The sequence below is a fragment of the Amblyomma americanum genome, chromosome 11 (assembly GCF_052857255.1).
Source record: "Amblyomma americanum isolate KBUSLIRL-KWMA chromosome 11, ASM5285725v1, whole genome shotgun sequence".
Taxonomy (NCBI): Eukaryota; Metazoa; Arthropoda; class Arachnida; order Ixodida; family Ixodidae; genus Amblyomma; species Amblyomma americanum.
Window position 1 is genome coordinate 51,896,013 of NC_135507.1, and position 20,662 is coordinate 51,916,674.

The window sequence follows — 20,662 nt, forward strand, 5'->3', positions numbered from 1 at the left end:
AAAATATGATGCCGTCTTCTTACTTACGCCTGTAGTTGTAGTTTCGCTGATATGAAACAAAGGAATTATGGGTTTTATTTAATATTATTTGTTGTTTTCACGTTGAAGTAAGTATAACAGAAAAATCAGACCTAATCTGTGGCTCCAACCTCCCACCGAACCGGTCTTACCTCTCCCTTGAGAGTCTCGGTCCACAGCTCCGGCTGCAGTATTTTCTTCACGCTTGTTTTTGTTTTGTGGACACACATTTAAAGCGGCGGATATCTATGCTGGATGATCATGGGCCATAATAATTAATTCTTAGCCCCAATATTTCTGCTCAAAATTTTTCTCTCCATGTCATGTGATCTTCATGCTAGGCTCTAATAGCTTTCGTTGTTGTATTCCCGTATTCTTGTTAGCTTTCCCTGGAACTGTGGCTTTAGCGCGATATCAGCTCTGAACTGCTATTTCCCGAATACATGCAGAAAGGTTGCAACCTGCGAGACCCCTTGTTCAAAAAAAAAATAAGCCCTACTGCAAGCAAGCAAGCAAGCTGCTAGATTTGATAAAATGCCAATATATTTTGCATAACTGTTGGATGCCTTAAAGTCGGAAATATCGATGGCTAGCATGCAGTCAGGTTTTTTGTAAACTGAACCTTGAAGTTAGCTTTTTCCGTCTCTAGATTATTGCAACTCGCCAGCCCCAGAAGCTAACCTGCAGTCCTCAACAAAGAACACGTGCTGTAGTAAGAACGATGAGTTCAGTAGTTTTATTAGACAAGAATGAAAGCTTGAGCTTCTCAACTCAGGAAGAAGTGGACTGCGGTAGAGAACACTCCGTGAAAAAAAAAAGCGTGCGTGTAATCAAAGTTTGCAAGAAAATACAAGGTTTACTATATTTTCACTTGTCTGGTTAAACTAGAATCACGTCAAAGACGTTCAACTACGGGCTACTAAATTTCAGTACGAGTAACAACGTGTGCACTGGGCGGTGCATTTAAAAAAAAAGCCATTCAGCTGATAAGCGGCCCTCTCTTTTCGTCTAACAGAAGTCATGAGGGTCTAAAATAAGCCACGATGTACAGTTACGCACGCTTTTGAAGTATACTGCTCTGAATCGATTCACGTGCTTCTTTGTTGACCGTGTGGCACCTATCATATAGACGGCTCGGTAAGGTTACTCTGATGCTAACCTTGAGAACGAGCACAGGGGAGGTCATTGAACTCATTCAAAATAAGCTGTGCACATTACAGTCCAGTTCCAGTACTATGAACCACGGAAACCTGCCCCTGAGAAAGTAAGGGAAGACACGGAACTCTAAAATAACAAAGGACGAGCAAGTATAATTGCGGCGTACAATATAAGACTGCAGGACATGGAACATAATACGTTTCTGAGAGAGAAGTTGAAGTTGCAGCTTTCTTAAAAGGAAAGAAACCAACCACGAAAGGTCGTAAAAGGAGATATTCCCTCCCGCTTTTTTTTTTTGTGCTCCGGGAACAAGTGTAAAAGCTAACGCCGAGAGGCACGGATAAAAGCCTGAAAGAGGGCATATTTGTTGGCTGCGAATAACACATTTAAACGTGACTTCTCTCGGCTACGCTCGAAGGTGGATGAAGAAACAGCAGCCAGGTGTCCCGAGACTTTTGACGCGACTCCGAGACCGGGGCACGGGGCGTCTGAAACGGCGAGAGTGAAAGGCCGTGGTTGTTGACTGCAGCGCAATAGGGGGCAGGTCGCTTGGCGCGACAGTTGGGATCATAAAGCGACGCGACACGTCTTTAAGAACATCTGCGCGTACGATGAGGCTGTAATGGCGGCTCGGGCAGGGACTCGCCGCCTAAGCAGCTGCTCAAAAGCGAGCTTCCTTGTAGCAACATTTTTTTCAGTGCGAAGAAGTCTATATGGTTTTTAAAGAGCCTCTTCATAGCGCAACCGGCAACGCGCTGTCCTTGGCGAGCATTTTGGTTTACTGCGAAATCTGTTTAAAGACCAACTAACGGGGCGTTTACTTGAGCCCCATAAAAGTCGGGTCGAGTAGGATGTCGAGCTGAAATCCGGCTGTCGGGCTCGTGCATGGGCTAAGCGGTCGAGCTGAGCGACTGTCCAGTCGGGCTGGCTCGGTTAGTCCAAATGCAGAGGGTGGGTTGACTCCCAGCTTCCTTAGCAAATTACACTTAATCCTCTTTCACGCTTGTGCAAAGCTATTTCTGCACGGGAGAACAGAAACGGGCGCCAGTTTACTACTCCTGGCGCGCCGCGAGAGTCGACTCGCTATTATCTAGTTCATGTAAACAGACAGTCATCGATTTGGTTTGAACTTGCTCAACTCGACCCCTGACTCGAGCCGCCGCTGTCGCGTTCATGTAAACAAGGCTTAAGACTCAGTATTATCTTGATTGCATTCTTTATAGCCCCACTATTTTATGCGATAGCGAGCCCTATTTCTCTATACCGAATGGCGGTGACACACTTTGCGACCTGGCATAGTACAGGTGGCAACTTGCCACGGGTGGCGGACGAGGCGCCAGCTGCGGCCTGCCACCTGGCCCAATTGGCAGGCGGCGAAGTGTAGCGAAAGAAAGTGTCCTCTTTTCTTTAAGGGGAGACGACGGAGAGACCGGAAGTTGGGTGCTACGGGAAGAATCTTGTCACCTGCCAAGGTTCGTACACGGAAGAACCATCCACAACAGATGCCAGGTGGAAAAAGGAGCAGATAGGTAAATCTCCCTTCCACTTGTAAGCCACAGGAGGGCGAGGCAGGAAAGCGGCTGGCAGGGGAAGAACTCAGAGGGTGGCTACCCTGGAAGCAGGAGGTTCTGACAGGGAAAAGACCCCAGGGTGGTGGTCACGCTAACAACGTTATGCTATCATAATGTCGGCGAAAATGGTAATTAGGTCTCTTCTTCTCTTTAGTGCGAAAAAATTACTTCTTTAGCAATCATGAAAAACCTGTGTTCTTCTGAAGCCTCACAGGTACCGGCAGAAATAAAACAAATATTGCCGCGACTGAGTTTCGAACCCGAGGCGGCGCGAACAGACGAGCTTCGATGGCCACTACACGAGAGCACTATGTTATCGCCGCAACCGATCACGCTTCGTGTTAAACTGCCACACAATCGCAATGTGCACTGTACGCCGTCCATCTTCATCTATCTTCGTGGCCCAGTTTCCATCTGTGCGCAAAAGACACGTAAGGAAAGGGCGGATCTAGGGAGCCCCCTATCTTTGAGCTACGCGGTGGTAATGACAAAGATGTGAGCTGCTTGCGTTTGCGTTGACAACGTTTTGGTAGAATCGAGGCACTGGAGCAATACGCCGCCGTCTTTCATTGGCTACGTTGTAGACTCCGTTGATTTCGAGTAATGAAAATGCGCATAACTGGCACCCTGCGTCAATGGACACATCACTCGAGCTTTGAGGTACGTGGCGGTGGTGTCCAACTGCAAAAAAACTTCTTTCGCGCACTAATTCGTGCATAGCAATGTTAAAACGCCAGCAATTTTTGTTTTCACTTCTTAATTGCTCAGGCGCGACCCAAAGGCATCGGGGAAAAACAAAATGTAGAATAGCGCGTGCACCAAGGACGAAAGTTTAAACTGTAGATGGGAGTGAACACGTCTGATCAAGCTCGGTGCCAAATTAATCTGCCGCTGTTTACGCTACGATGTTAAGCGTGTTCACATATTTTGCTCTCGGAATACTAAACGGCATAACCGAAATTGAAATTTATTTCGCAACAAAAGAATGTTGGAGGAAGCCAGGTAAAAAGCTCTAAAAACAGCTTGAGGAGTCCTGACCTCCTTGCACACAAAGCAGCAACAGAGCGTGCGACAAAGGCGGTACACATATCGACACATGTGTAGGCTAAGCTACCTCACGTAAGAGAGTGAACAAAATGAGAAAAAAGAAACAAAGTAGTCGAGAAAAAGAAGACTAAGTACATATCAAACAACCACGGCACGCTATTTATTTGATGAAATTGTAGATATGTCATTGTTTGTCTCCGTAAAATCTTGTTTAAACTCGTAGGTAATGAAAACCTTAACATCTGTTTTTTGTAGTTTTTTCGGCATTTGGTGACGTTCCAGGGTTTTAAGCAATGTACGTTGTAAATGGTGGATTTTTTCCTCAATCCTACTAACTGAGGTAAAGGAACAATACATTAAACTGATTCTAGTGTATATAGGCGACACAGTTTGTAAATGTACACTGTCGTAGTAGGAACGATGCTGTTGTTTTTAATAAGATCTTCAGGGGCAACGGTACGGAAATTTACAGGTCAGGCGCAAGACTCACTTCTGCAATACTGAAAGTTTGGTAATGTTTGCTGCTGTTACGGTGGACCATACTAGCAACACGTAGTTTAATGAAAAAGAAAAATAGCGAACAATATAAAAGTAAGTTAACTCAGGTGGGGAGATGTTCTCGTGGTCATCTCCTTTCATATTTTCGCAGAAATATGCTCCCACTGATTTAAAGGCCTTTACTCTTTGAATGTTGGTGTTATAGTGGCGGCCTATGTTTCAGGTACTCCTACACAACGTATTAGCCATGCTGTTGACGTGTTCATCACCTTTCATATTTTCAGAGAAATATGCTCCCACTGATTTAAAGGTTTTTGCTGTTTCAATGTTGGTGTTATTTAATACAATAATGTCTGCAATCAGCCTGCCAAATACAGCATCGCTAGAAAAGTTGTTTTGAAGCGCATAAAAAGATCTTAAAACTGAAATTTTGTGTTGTGGTGCTCCGCTCCGCAGCCCCAGGCATCGCCTGCGCTTGAAGCTCGTTTCGCTTCTTCATTCTTAGTGGATTCTTGGCATTCTCGCATTGCAGTCAAGGTTACACAAGGCCACAGGAAGACCGGGTAATTTTCAAAAATAAGCTTCTTAAGATACAATGATTCCTTCGCGATCACAGTGACAGCATTGGCGGACGTCGTTAAATTTGTGAGATAAGTTGACTATTTGACTAGATAACTTAAGGGCAACAAAAAAAATCTGTGGTATGTTAATATATGCATCGCGAGAAAACACTGGTTTTAGAAACCCTAATATACGAGGCTGGAATGACACCAATATAATATAATTTTCATAATATGCGAACTGCCTTATTGGTGGTGTAGACGTAGGTTTGTAACGAATGCTGAAATTTTTGTGAAAAGGTGGTTTATAATGCATGCAATAACACGAACACCCTTACGTGTTTTGCGAACGTAAATTTAGCTTTGCGCATAAGAATTTTGTTGTTGATGAAAAGAATAGCGAAATATGTGGTTAGATTTAATAATACCGTATCCACGTGCATTTCTTGCCCTTTCTTGGAAAACAGTCGAGGGCTTCCTTGATCAGAAGACAACCTAATATTCTTTTATATGTCCGATGAAACCTTTAAAACAAAAAGTTCACAAACGCGGTATGCTATTGTAATCGCTCAGCAATCTTGCAGTTCATGGAAAATATTATTTTGAATTCCAACGCCAATTTGGTGATTTGATGGTTTCGGCGGAGAGGTTACGGTCAGTTTCCAGGAACAACGTAGAACACAGCTTGTCAAAATTCCATGTCCCCAAAAATATAGTCTGTCGCCAAATGATGCGCTATACGGGACAAAAGATTTCAACTACTTTAAAATTGTCTGCACTGCTGCTAGCAGTTTGATACGCGGCACAGGTTCTCTGGACTGTGACAACGCTAGAAAAGCCACGAAAATAACATCAATACAATCTAGAAACTTGTACTCGATACCTACTAGTATTAAGAAGGTCATCGGCACTGACAATATACGTAATCTTTTCGAAAAGATATGCAGTGCAGGGAATGAAAATACTAAGCACTCTTCTAACAGAACAGTTTATCAACTAGCTATGCACCAAGGTATAGGAATATGGCTGAGATATTTCGTAATTTTATAGCAGGTAACTTGATAACCCTTCCCATTCCTAATATTCTTGGACAAAACTTTGAGTATTGAAAAAAACTGTCAGGTACTGATGTGCTGATATGTAAACACTGAAGATAATGGTACATTGTTCCAATATGTAATAAAATCTATTTCGTAGTGTTCCAATCGCTAGCATCGAGCAGTTAAGACTACCGTAAAAATGAAATAGGGAACGCTTTTGACGACCGCAAAAATGTTGATAGAAAAAAAAAATTCAAGCGTGCCGACGGGAGATCTGCGGATATATTGACTAATAGTGAAACCTTGCAACATATTAGAAAAAAAAATTCAAGCGTGCCGACGGGAGATCTGCGGATATATTGACTAATAGTGAAACCTTGCAACATATTAGAAAAAAAAAATTCAAGCGTGCCGACGGGAGATCTGCGGATATATTGACTAATAGTGAAACCTTGCAACATATTAGAAAAAAAAATGGTTATGACACTCGGCTGCTCACCCGAAAGACGAGGGGTCCGATCCCGGCCGCGGCGGTCGAATTCCGATGGAGGCAAAATTCTGGAGGCCCGTGTACTGTGCGATGTCAGTGCACGCTAAAAAACCCCAGGTGGTCGAAATTTCCGGAGCCCTTCGCTACGGCGTCCCTCATAGACTGAGTCGCTTTGGGACGTTAAACACCCATATACCATAAGCCAACAATCGTGGCCAAACGAATCACACCCTACGTTCGTTTATCACGTTTATCACACCCTACGTTACTTCACAAACCGTGCATAAATTTCAGCTCTGCAAATATCACACATTGCATGGGAGCTTATCTGTCGAGTAGAATACGAAGGGAAACATTGGGGCTGCGTCTAACGTGCTGTTATTTATTTTGAGCTCCGATTCTTTTTCTTTCATTAATTAACGACAATGAAGATAACAGGAATTTTACGATCCGTACCTTCGCAGAACAATGCATCTGATATGAAGATGCAAAGTGTCGTCAAGATCACCTAATTCTTAGCCGACTAGTGCACGTTCTCGAATAGTATCACTACTGGAAGCTGAAGCTTTACACTTATATAAAACAGTTATATGTCAGCTACTGAAAAGAAAAAATCCTCTAATTTACGCTTATTGAGCTGAATATGAGGCTTCAGAACAGTACAGAAGATCGCCACTTAGGAATTATTACCTCGGCTGGCCTAAATTGTAAGAGACACGTTTCATATGTAATACCAAAAGCGCCCTCTACACTCTATTCACTGAAACACGCCTTACAATCCTTTGGACCTCGCAGCAAGTTATTAGTTTACACCTTACTCGTTTGCTCAGTACTTGAATACATCATCAATTGTTGGTGTCCCCGCACTGCCCACCCTATTACTAGACAGCGTAACCCACCATATTACTAGACAACAGCGATCCGCGGTAAGCAAACAGGTTCGTTCACAACGAGCACTATTGTTGCAATTCCTTAACAGTACTTTTACTCAAAGCTGGTCTTGTAGCGATTGAAAATAGCGCCACACTCTACGCTCTTAAATTTCTTTTTGCTGCTTCTAAACGACGCATTCTGGGTAAATAAACGTTAATACGTGATGTTTTTAACGCTTTAAATCGAGAGCAAAGTATAGCGAGCAACTGTGGGAGTAAATATTTTAAAGTGACACATCAAAGTTTTCGTTTGTACATGAAAACAGACATGATTCTAATTTGCTAGCGAACGACTCTGCCACCTATTGTAGAAGAATTTTCAGACGGCTTGTCAAATATAGATTCGGACTAAGTGCCGTGATTTGGCCTTGTTAGATTTTTGTCACTTTTACAATTTTTGTGATTGTCTCGCAACGTTGGCTTTCTTTAAGAAAGGTACATTGTGAACAAAACTTGCATTAATTTTTTTTTCTCCAGCGAAAGGAGACTGTAGGCATATTTTTGTTCCTTTCCTGCAACGGCATCGTCTGTGAGACCAGCAGTTGTGTATTGCGTTGTTGTTGTGACTAAATTAAACAACAGATATAAAGTAGCCGTTTTTCGAGCAGAAATCATCCAGCTCACCTCATTAGAGCCGTTTATTTCGAGAACAGCTGTTTGACTTGGCGGCCGTAAATTTTGATCTCTTATCAGCTAAGAAAGAGAAATTTCTCCCAGGAAAACCTGTCTCGGGTAACGGTTTCTACAGCGCCAACATCTGTGCCAACCATCAAAAGCGGTGGTTCACGAACAGATTGAAGAGACTATAAAGAAAGAAAAAAAAAAGTGTCGTTATGCAGCCTCAAAATTGAGATCAAGGACCTGTGTTCGAAACCGTTATTTTGCTGCTGAGAGCACCTACTATACTCGTGTTCTTAGCGCTAAACAGTCACACCAAGCTCAACAGTCACGCAAAAAATTTCTGCTCAATAATAAACCCAAGGTAATCTCATGCCATTACCCTTACCAGCACAATGGGCGAGAAGTTAAGAGCCGCTTATTGTGCTGAGCCTTTAACGTGACGTTTTTATGCGTATTTACCAATTGGGCTTCAAAATATTCGCCTGCTATTCCAGCCACTGCACTTTCCCGTAAGCCCGTTGTGTTTAAACAGTGCGGGCTTGGCGATATTATATTTATTTGTCTTTAACTCTCCACACTAATTTATTTACCTCCCCCTCTACCCGTGGAGGGGGTTGGAAGGAGTGGGAGGTTGGAAGAAGGTCCCTCCTTCCAACCTCACACTATGTTCTGCATTTCCCTCTACCGTGTAATATTATTAAGGCTACGGCGATAACTTTGTAAGCGGAAAATCCTCGCAGAAGCAACCCGGTGGACAACCTAGGTCACGTGACTTTGTGACGTCAGCACAAGCTGCTGACCGGATTGAGAGCAAACTGTCCGTCGTGAGATGTAGCGGTTAAATGAATGACTGGTCGCGAGAAGTTGCTCTGTAGGAGCAACCTGGGTCGCACAAGGCCCACCGGTGGCAGCACCTACCATCGCAAGGCTGAAGCTTAACTGCACCTCTCCTCTAGGAGCAGTATGAGGACTCCCATGGATCTATGAGTGTAAAGCGAAGAATGACAAATATCGCATATGTGGGCGTTAATTCGTCCCAGCTATTGCGCCATATACCCTTAAGGTGGAGTCGGAGTGTCCACTCAAATTCTTTTTTAGTCATTTTACTCTTGCCCACTCTACCCCTTGTACTTCAGGAGTGCATGTTGTTGGGCGAGTCGGTCGTACATCGTTGAGTAAAGGTACTGCTCAAATTAATACAAACATGGACGAGAAGGGCTCAAGGACGGGTGCCCTTCTCGTCTATGTTTGTATTATTTTGTGCAGTACCTTTACTCAACCCTTGTACTTCGTTGCTTAGCCTATCTGACCCCTTTTCGTTTTGGCATTGACTCTACTGGACAATACTGCATGAAGCTATCACGAGCAGCTGGCGTTGGAGAGATCAATTCTAAACTATTAGTGAGCACTAAACACATCACTGTTGAATACTTGTCATTATTATTCACGAAGTCACTTGCTGCAGGAAGCCTACAAGGCTGCTAATATATACTCGCCACATGAAATATTCCTTGATGCCCCTTAGCAGGCAACCAGCACGACTACTTAATGATAGGTCTCTAAAACATGTCTGCGCAAGAAATATAAAAACAAAAGAGGCAAATCGTCGTGACTTGAAATACCCCTGCATACATTTTTCACGCCGCACCTCCGAAGTTAATGATACATATTTTACCAACAGAGCGGATGCATGCTGACATAATGAAAGTGGACAGTTGTGACTCATTCTCGACTGTTGTTGCGAATGCGTACATGCCGATACAAATGAGCCGATAGTTCAAGAACGGTACTATCAGCGTCAGATGAAACGCGAACAAGGAAATTGAAACGCCATCTGCATAATTAGAAGGCATTAAACTAGGAAGGAAGGCAGTATACTAAACCGCTCTTAGAAGTGGTCATAGACAACGCCTGTATTTGCGCTCCAGCCGCTAATTTGTTCGATTGTTTGCGCTCGCGTTTCATATGAATCTGATAGTACTTTCTAGGTTCGCATTTCGTGAGCAAGGAAGTATTAATGCATGCCCTTATTTATCAGAGATAAGCAAGAGTCGGACATCATGCACTGACTTATATAGGCAGTTTAATTTTCTACTACTCTCTTTTCTCCTTCATTTTTTTATCCCCTCACCCCTTCCTCCCGTACAGGATAGCAAACCGATCATTCTTCCGGCTAACCTCCCTGCCTTTATTCTTCCTCCTCATCCTCCTCCTCAACTGATCGAAATAGTTTATATCAAATTAATTCTTATAGCTACACTGCTGAAATATGTCTGAACTTTTGTCTTACACGAGTAGTCCCCGGAAGTCATGAACACATTTGTAAGTATATAAGAATGAAACATGTTTCTATTGTTCTTTCTTTTCTTAGGCCGTGCTGTGCCTTCTAGACGGTGCCCAAGCGAGGTCTATACGAAAAGTGCCAGTGCGGACGGGCCGTGGTGGACCAGATGAAGGCGATGACGACGATTATAATGGACAACACCGTAAGCGTGAAAAGCCACGGACGGCTTCCCATGGGCATATCTTTCCGTTTAGTGGGTGTCACCCAAGTGGTAGCTTGCTGGCTACGCCACATTTAATAATGATTTTGTTTGCATTTATATTTGATAATATACTTCTTTGCATGAGGCCAGTCAAACACCGCTGTCTGATAGCGAATGCCCATCTGCAATTAAATCTTATTTTACATCTGTTTTTACAATAAAAGACTATTCCAAAGTGCCACTGTGACCGATCAGGACTTTCCATTTATGACACCAGTCGCGATCACCTCGGAAGGAATCGCATGCCTCATCACTAATCTTAAAGCATCCACATCTTCTGGCCTCGACGACATAAGCTCTGAAATCCTAAACAAAAACGTAAACATTTCCAGTCTCTGCTTATGTCTTATTTTTCGCAAATCATTATTCGCTGGTGTCTACCTTTGCATTTAAGAATCGCCAAAATTATGCCCGTATTTAAGTTTGCTAACAAATATTCGCCGGATAACTACCAACCGACTTCGCTCACGTGCACTTCCTGCAAATTACTTGAGGATGTAATCAAAATTAGTCGTTTTAAGGAAAGGAGATAGCGCAGTAACTGATTCACATCTTGGTGGACACCTCAACCGCGCCGTGAGGGAATGGAGAAAGGTGGTGGTGAAAGAAGAAAGAGAGAAATAGGTGCCGCAGTGGAGCAACATATTATTGATCCCGTATTTTATTTCACGTAGAATCTATTAAGTAAATTTTCGTTAATCAGCATTTGTTTGGAAAGGGTTACCCATGCGAATCACAGTTTTGCATTTTTCTACTGGCATGCTCTTTAAAAGGGATAATAACCAGCATACATAATTTTTTCTCGAGTTTTCCAGGCCTTCGATTAAGTAGCTAATTGCCGCACGGAAGAAAAATTATCCGCTCCTAAACTCGATACCCTTACGTTATCATGACTCCGAAACTTTCTTAAGCTGCGTCGGCAGTTTACTGTTCGCTATTCTTCGCCCCTATGCGATGTAACTTTCGGCATCCCCCAAGGCATCAGACCCGGCTCTTTTAATTTTTTTATATACGTATTAATGATTTGCCTCGGTGAAAAAGTAGCTGGCTGTTTATCATTATTAAGCACGAAATATCGTTCGAAAGCACAGTTATTATGCAGGTGGACACCACCGTCACGTACCTGAAAGCGCGATTGAGCTGTCCAATTTCCCAGGGAACCTGTTATGCGCGTCAGCTTTTTCATCGTCAATGCCAAATTTTCTAAAGTACGCCGGTGGCCTATGTTCCACTGCCGCGTCTCTGCAGCATTGTTGTCAACGCCAAATCCAACGCCAGCGCATATCTCTCTGTCACCACCGCCTCATAGCTCAAAGCGCGAATATTAGTTTTAATAGCAGTCTTAGTTGATGAAGAAGGCGATGTGCAACGTACAGCACGAGAGTGTGTTACAGTTTAGCACTAGATGTGATCGGCTGCGGCAATATATAGTGCTGCTTCTTTGTTGCTTAGATGTGTCGTATTATGACGTATAAGCTATGTGCTCCGAATTGACCCTTTTCTCGTGCTTCATTGCTTACGTGCGTTCATTTGCCACTGTTTTCTTCATCTTTGTAGATAGCTCGTGTGCATAAGACATCGCGTCATTGTAATAAACACCACGTTAAAAAATTACCTGTGGTTTAACTATTGCCGAACCTGGTTAGAGAGCGAAAGCTGTGGTGTATTGGGCAAGTAGACGCAGCTCGGCGTCTGTCACGTTGAGTGCGTTCCGCACATTGGTTAGGCAGCGCGCGCCCGCCCTGTCACACTGGCAAGTGGCAGTTAACTTAGTGGTTGATCGCGAGGTGTTGGTGACCCAATGAACGCTATACGTGTGCCCCTCGCCGCACTCCTCCATGGCTTCTAAGGCAAGCGCACGGCTCTGGCTTATATTCCCCCAAGACTGACGTCACAACGGCAGTTTCTATCGCACGACAACAGCGATTGTCCCGTTACTATTCTACCGCCCTGTAATGTCGAATCGAAAAGTCAGAGGTCAAGGTCATGACAATGTGGTGCGACACTATGATGGTCCACAAGGTAGGGGCTGAAGGGCTTAGCTGTGGAGTGACTTATAGCCATGCATGACTTCTTACTCGGCGAAGGTCAAATTTAGCGCCACGTGAAGAAGCGTAGCTTTACCTAGCGTAGTGAAGCATTCACTTAAAAAAAAAATCGGCGATAGCGAAGTGCGCTCGCGCAGCGGGCAGCGAATCTGAACTGTTCGCGTCACCGCGGATTGGAACCCCATCCGCGGCAATATTTATTTGATTCATTTTTTATTTATCTCTCTAACTTAGCACAAACCCACATACATCGCAAGATGTTGGTCAGGAATACTGCTTTGACATTACTATTTCTTCCCACTTGAGGCTTTTTGCAAACGGTTGCATTATCTATCGCACGATGAACAACACCGCCTACAATGTTGCACCCGGCCGCGGCGGTCGAATTTCGATGGTGGCGAAATTCTAGGAGCTCGTGTACTGTGCGATGTCAGTGCACGTTAAAGAACCCCAGGTGGTCGAAATTTCCTTAGCCCTTCACTACGGCGTCCCTCATAGCCTGAGTCGCTTTGGGACGTTAAACGCCCATAAATCAAATCAAATCAATGTTGCACTTCAGCCAGATCCCGGCATAATTCATAACTGACGCCCTGGCACGAAAATGGCTCTTAACAAAGGGAAGTGCTAGACTATGTGATTCATCCGCAAGAAAATTGTTTCTAAATTTAATTATTTTATTAAATAACTGTTGGATCTGGGGCTTATAAATACCTAGGTATCCATTTCACTTCAAATGTCCAGTGTTCCATGCACATTGCCACCGTTTGCAGCAAAACATCAAAACAATAGGGTACTTTCGCAGTAATTAGCATAAGTCTCCGTGTACCATACACAATCATTTCTATTTAAGCTTCGTCCATCGACAGCTAGAATTGGCTTCCCTAGTTTGGCCACTGCATCAAAAACTTGTCAACTAGAATCAGTACAGCATAGAGCCATGCGTTTCATATCAGGTAACTAGAAACACACCTCTAGCATTACACTAATTAAACAGATAAATTCCCTTCATTCATTTCAGGTTAGTCGTGCACTCGCCCTCTTATGCCTCTTTCAAAGATACGTCCATGGGCCGAGACCACACCCTTTTGCTTGTGAAGTTCCACCACGTACATCATCGTGTTTAATTAAATAATAACGCTGGCGTTTAATTCATCTATACTTCCACGTGCCATTTCGTAATAGTCTTCTAAACACAGTCGCTGTTGAAGTTAACCAGGCGTCGTTTCCAAACGCGGCGGCAAAATTTTATATAAACTAATTACACTGTGGCATGGCGTTTAACTCTTGTTCATGCGTATGTTGTATTTTGCTGTTCTTATGATCTTGTGTTTTGTCACAGCCTGTGTATATTTTTGTGTTTCACTGTTTTTAAAAAACAGGCTTCTCGAGTACGAGAGCACCTTTTCCGGCATAGCATAAGAAGTGTAGTAGTTCTTTAGGATGCAGCTAAGACGTGCTAACCAGCAGGATCTTTAATAATTACAACTGGAGGAGGAGAAGGAAGTGGTGGAGGAGGAGGAGGAGGAAAGGAAAGCAGGTTAACCGTGAAGAATAACCGGTTTGCTGCCCTGCACCAGAGGAAAGGGGTGAGGGGATAAAAAGATGAAGGAGAAAAGAGAGAAGAAGGAAATTGAAGTCACTACGCGAAGTCACAGCGTTCGGTATTAATAACAACTGGGGGAGAGCTTAAGGGTATGACGCGACAGCGTTAATGAGTCAATTCCCATATGTGCATAATTGGGCATTCTCTACTTTACACTGATAGATCCCTTGAAGTCTTCATACAGATCGTGGCGCAGTGGTGCAGCGCCTAAGCCGTGGGCCACTAAGCGTGCGCCTAAGCGATGGCAGGTGCTGCCACCTGTGGGGCTTGTTAGACCGACGTTGCTCTTCCAGAGCAACCTCTCGCGACCAATCATTAATATAATGACCTCCTGCCACGTTATGGCGTCATGACGTCACAAGGTCAAGAGACGTAGGAAATTGGCCTATTTTGCTTCTCCAGAGATTTCTTCGTGGATTTTTCGCTCAAAGCCAACGACGTCGACACCGACTATTCTTCAAAACAGGGCATTTGAGGCTATCGGTTAATTCTGAATACTGAACTTCTGAACTTCTTCTGAACTTCTGAAATTCTGAACGTTTTAAGTACTCTTGTTAGACTTTTTATTTATCGACTGGCTCACTGTCCAACGCAGGTTATATCCACACCTGTTTTTAGATTTGCCAACATGGCCTTCTTGTCGCCGCGGTAGTGCAAGAAACTTTGGCGCCGAAGACGGCTGTAAGCGAAAGTGTGCGGCCAGACAGAGTGCTGGCAACGCCTACGAGCACGAGTCCCGCATCAGCGCGCCTGTAACGTGCTCCCAACACACTCCCCGCTCTCTGCAGAGCGCGGCGAGTGCAGGACTTGACCCCTCTACCTGCAGTGTGTCGTGAGCTCGTAGGGCTGCTTAGCGCCCATTCTGGCCGCGCCGTTTTGTTTCGTCCGTGTGCGGTCCCAGAATTCCTTGCGCTGCAGGGGCGACAAGAATGGCGTTGTCAATATTCCTAAAACTGATATGGACAATACTAACAGTGGGCTGCAAGCCTCTCAGTAAATAGGGAACCCAACATCAAGAGTTGAAAAGTTAATTATTCAATGTCAATTAACGGGTCTACTAGTTACTGTACCTCAGCTTTATTCTGATTGACTGCACCGATGACAATCCTCTGCCGGAAAAAGCGCTGTTATAACTAAAAAAGCCTATTTTTAAATATTGCTGGCCGGCTTAGGCTCAGGGCACTGCGTGGCTGAAAGGTATACAAGGAGTTGTAATTTTCGTCATTTACTCTTGTGAAACTATGGTGGAAATGAGGCGGCTTGTCGCGGAACATATTCAAAAGCGGTCCGGAGTGAATGCGTCATATGAGTAGACAACTCCTAATTTCCGCTATCGTTGCACAAATTGACCCGCACTTTTCTGACGGGATGTTCCAAACTGCCGTCGTAGTGGCACACCTTAATACTGCAGCAAAGAGTTTCGAGTCTTTTTTTTATTTCACTGAACTATAGGACATATAAGGATCTTGTCAGCTACTGACAAAAGTAGTCATACACAGTGACCTCTTCAGGCAGAAAAAGGAATTAGTCGCATGGTTACCACGAAATCTCGCAGTTGAAATCTCGCAGCAGCGCCCAGCATAATTACAATGAATCACCTGTAATGTTTTTAAAGCTGGCCACCTCATCTTACGGCGAGCGAAAGCGATTACGTATGCTGTGTGCATCTCCATTTTCTGCTATTAGCGTATTAAATACCCTTAATATTACCATTCCTTGGCACTTGCCTCTTTCAAATCTATCAAAAAGAAGTTCTGGTCTTTTTTTAAGCGATATTTATTGCCTCAGGGCATCAATGATGGGCAAAGGTGGGATGAAAGATTTAGTAATGATTAAATTATGGGAAAAAGGCTAGCTGATTTGATGAAGTCCAGTAGAGAACGATGGTACGGTCCCTGCGTCCAGGCAATATATGAAGCAGGGTTGATTGGTGGAAGACCCGCTACCTTCAGGTGCCGGATCTTTAAGGTGTTTGTCTGGGCTAGTCGGTACATGGTACTAAATGAAGGCACAGCGCACGAAAGACGGGACTGAGAAAGAGACAAACACAAAGAGACAAACGCAGCGCTGTGTTTGTCTCTTTCTCAGTCCCGTCTTTCGTGCGCTGTGCCTTCATTTAGCGCCAGATCTTTGTAGGCTTGAGAGCTGGGCAGTCCCACAGTAAGTGATGAATGTCTGCTTCAATGTCCTCGCGTTTACATATTGGACACCCTGGCCGAGGAAAGAAATCTCGGTACTGAGGCCACTACCGAATGATGGCAGGTGTGAGGGCAACTCCGACCCAGAGCCTCCTAAGCTCAGCCTCCTCTGCACGGGTAAGACCGCGGGGGAGTGGTCTTTTGTTGGTAGCGTCAGTCAACATGCGTTGCACATTGTTCTGGTTAGTTCGTCATTCTTCTACTGAAGTAGTAGCTTTATCGATTCACGTTAAGCTTGCACTACGCAAGAGGAAGGGACACACTCACTGGCATTAGTAACGCATTCCTCCCGGTATCCTATGCCAGCGCATGATGATGATGCTAATGACAAATTTTTATTGTGCAAGGGCAATTTTCAGCCAAAGCGCACCATGATACAGTTTATTTTTTTTTTTTTTACTGAATGTCGGGTCAGAGAGAAATGCCTCAAGCATTTCACCGAAGATAAGCCGAGCACAAGGACAGGGGAAAGCTTGCACCCACTGTGTCAGCGGTTGGTGCCTGATGGCACTAAGGATCAAACACCGCACGCCCCGAATGTGAGACGGATGCTCAAACCGCAAGGCCGCCTTCACGATCTCTGCGCATGGCTCTCATGCGCGTGAATTTTCTTGGTCTTCTTTCTGTCGTCCATGTTCGTAGCACTGCTTTGCATCGGCTTACCAAGTCAACTAACTAGGACAGAATGGTATGCCTCATCTTTTATCCTGATTTTGAAGGCAATGCGCCTGTGCAGAAATGAAAAATGGGTGGTTGGCGATTCCTGGAAAGCGATCCTTTAGTCAGGTTACCGTCAGTGTGTTCAGTGAAGAGCAGACACCGAAGTCAATGACGAATGTTCTTTCGACGAAGACCCGAGAAACATTCTTTGCTCTGAGAACTCGGATTATATTAATGAGCTCGTGCAGATACATATTGCAGCGTTAGCTGTTGTTTGACCATTGCTGAAAAATGTCTTGACGGCGTACGCACCAAAGCTGGCGCGGCTGTCCTGGCAACGCGCATCAGAACGTACTGATTGATCTGCTAGGAATTACGTCATGCGTGACGGCATTCCACGCAAAACAATCGGCATATTAGCGTGTACAGAGTGTCAGCGAATACAAAAGAGGACGACGATACTTGCGTTCTGAAGATGAACAATCTGTACGTGGCGTGATGAGTCCTGCAACATGCTGTCATGCTGTAGCACCCCTGATGAGTTTTGCTGAAACGTGGTGGAGGAAGCAAGACCTTCAGACTCCAAAGCGATCCGGCGACTTCGAGGTCGGAAGCGATAAATATTAGCCCGCCTGATAAATAACGCCTTCAACAAAAGAACATAAAAGAGAGAACTCATCAATTTTGGCAGTAGAAGCAGACACTTTGATGCAAAAACCATGTAATATGAGCAGCGGCAATCCAAGTTAAGTGACTTCGACGCCGGGACCCTGTAATTTGAGCCGCCAAGGGAGAAGCGAGGCGATGGCATAGGGAAGTCAGCGTCGCCATCAAGGAAGAGCCTGCAACCAAGGCAGTCGTCAAAAAGCTTCTGGACAAGCCGTTCGGCTAAAGATTCCCGGTGCGCAATCGATTGTGGTTCATACAAAATCACTCTCACATGACTCCGTCCCAGAAGCAAATACTCTCGTTACAGCTTCCTGGCAGCGACGGCTCGTTGTTCCGGCTCTTTTAAAGTTGGGTCATTCGCTTTTCCATAGTCGTAACCGGTCTGAGAAAGTTTTTGCAGTCAAAATGGACGCCTGCGGTACATAAGTAAGGTGCGCACTGCATACCAAAAATCGCAGTACTTGAAAAAATTCGAAACTTAGGAGCTCGGAACCTTTCAACGATGAATGCAGAAAAGTCATTAAGCACCTTCGATTTAGCAGGCGCGGATAGTCCGCTTACTGACAGTGGCTAATAATACAATAAGAAATAATGTCATGGTCAGTGGGCGAATTAGTCGCAGCTGCTTGCGGATTAGCGCCAAAGGGCGACATACAGTTTCCCCTCTCCATCTCCCGATCGGAATCGTAGCATAGCAAGAGAAATTCGGCATGGTAAATCACACAATCATGCATATCGTTCGTGCTGCAGTCTAAGCTAATAAGATACGTTGGCGAAGCGATGTGACAACTGCAATCGCTTTGTGAAAATGCACATGGGCATACCAGCGGTTAGCAGGGTGCAAAAGCATTAGCACAGCTGTTCAGCGACAAAGGGCGTTTGTTTACCTTCAGACGTGAACATACCAAACCTAAACATTCGCACCAGAGGCTCCAATTTACTCGTTTTATCCCGCGAACGAAACACGACCGGCTTGCACACCAAACATTCGGCAGCACGAGCGCACTCTGTCGAGGGCCAACACCAACGGACACGAGCGACTTCTCTCACCAGAGGACACGATTCTATTTAAGCGTTACTTTAGCACCTGGAGAATGAGAACTTTGACAATACTACCAGTTTGCTGCAACACTGTAGTTCTCAATAGAGTGCCAAGCGCGACAGCGCATCTTGGATCATACACATGGGAAGCAAGGATGTAGTCTAAACATGACAATATTACTTACGAAAGCACATCTGAGAAAGCCTTGCTTTCGGTCTCGTCAGAGCGGCTGCATCTGAGAGAGAAAAACTTTATTGAGGTCTCTTAAGAGATTGGCGGTTCGGTCTTCGTCTTCATCGCTCTCGACGCTTGACCTCTTTCAGCAAGGTTGGGCCCCTATTCCAGGGCTCCACTGAGCCTAGCTGCTTCACTTGCGTGAGCCGGTTCTCCCATTGCTCCGCACTCGGGGTTTTGTGTTGGTGGAATGCGTAGTTGCGTTCGCACTCCCAGGTGATATGGTATAGCGTGGGGGTTGCCCCGCACCACGGGCATGTGTCCCTGAATTGTGTAGGATACATTTTGTGTAGGATGTGTAAGTTAAAGAAAGTTCCCGTTTGCAGCCTCCGCCAACTAGCTGCTTCTTGCTGTGTTAGAGACTTATGCGGAGGACAGTATCTAATCCTCCTTCCTCTGTGAAAATTCAACATCTCCGAATATCCGATCTCAACGGTATAGTGGTCACCCACGGTTTGTGGCTGCTCAGCTCGGTGCGTGATCTCGCGAGTTAAGCTAGATTGAGCAATGAGCATAAAACTGTGATGGGGCGAAGGTGCCACATACGCAAGAACACAAAGGAAGATGTACGGCATGCGCAAGCTGCTCCATCAACGAAGATTTCAAGGCGCTGATATAATACATGGCTTGAGAGATCGCGCTTACAACGAAATCCGCTTTACATCATCAGAAAACACACCGCGCTGGGCTCTGAACGCGCCCGTATGCAATTAACGTAAAAGGAAAGACTCAAAGTGCGAGAGTATGACGCAAGAAAAGTCACCCAGATGGTCCGAGAGCAGCAACTGAACTCATGTTAAGCATGGCCGCATGACATCGTCCACCAGGAACACGAAAAGTACAAAGAACTACTCGTAGGTAAACTCCATATAACCACTAGTGCGCAGTGTAACTTTCCCTGGCAGTCGGAACATGACCCTCCTCACCCTCACGTAATTAGCAGGTTGCTGAGGCAAAACATGACGCATTTCCGGAAGCTTTCGCACCGGTTGCTTGAGCTTCATGACACCAGCAAAAATTATATGCGGAGAGCATAAAGTTGCCTTATGTATAAAACAGCACAGAAGTGCTTGTTCGGTGCATACTATTTCATATCGGAGTGCCACTGTCTCATTTGATAAATAGTAGAGCATTCCTTGGTCCCTGTTCAATAAATTCAACTGTCTTCACTTATTAATAGACCTACCTGGCTATAGTGAGCCACAGGTGTTTCGTTACATATTTTTGGCCTCTTTTACTTAATACTTAAACCAATACTTAAACAACACTTAATAATTAAACCAATAGGTTTTCTCTCACGCTTAACTGCAAATTTCTTACCATTAATTTTTGGATTGTCTCCTTGGCGGGTGCAATGCCGCAGGTGTAATGAAGATGCAATGCGTTTCATTTACGTTTCGTCTTGGGCATTTTTTTTTCTTTTCAGAAGAAAAGAAACGACCGCCAGGCAGCCTACTATTCCAAACAGAATTTTGGTGCATACCTTTCAACTTGCGGTGGACGTGCTACACTGGAGTCATAGAATGCGACTGTGGCGGTACGTACGACCCATATTGTCCAAAGAAGTGCCTGCACGTTAACTGCAAGAAGTGTAAGGCTGTCGACGCGAGTTATTCACTGTTCAGGCTTGGCACGAATGCTTTCACGAAACTACATCATATTGCTCCGTAAGACGATATTGAAAGTTAACCTATGCCGGCGTTCATGGCAATTGTGTAGCGTTGAAG

General features: G+C 44.7%; 1 protein-coding gene across 1 annotated transcript in view; it reads left to right on the top strand.

Moving 5' to 3' along the window:
- LOC144109617 (uncharacterized) overlaps nt 1–20,662 on the top strand; it is a 116,600-nt gene that overhangs the window by 2,490 nt on the left and 93,448 nt on the right. Inside the window, exons 2-3 of the mRNA XM_077642436.1 lie at nt 10,307–10,421; nt 20,362–20,526. Coding sequence (XP_077498562.1) covers nt 10,307–10,421; nt 20,362–20,526 — 280 coding nt within the window. The remainder of the gene's footprint in view (nt 1–10,306; nt 10,422–20,361; nt 20,527–20,662) is intronic.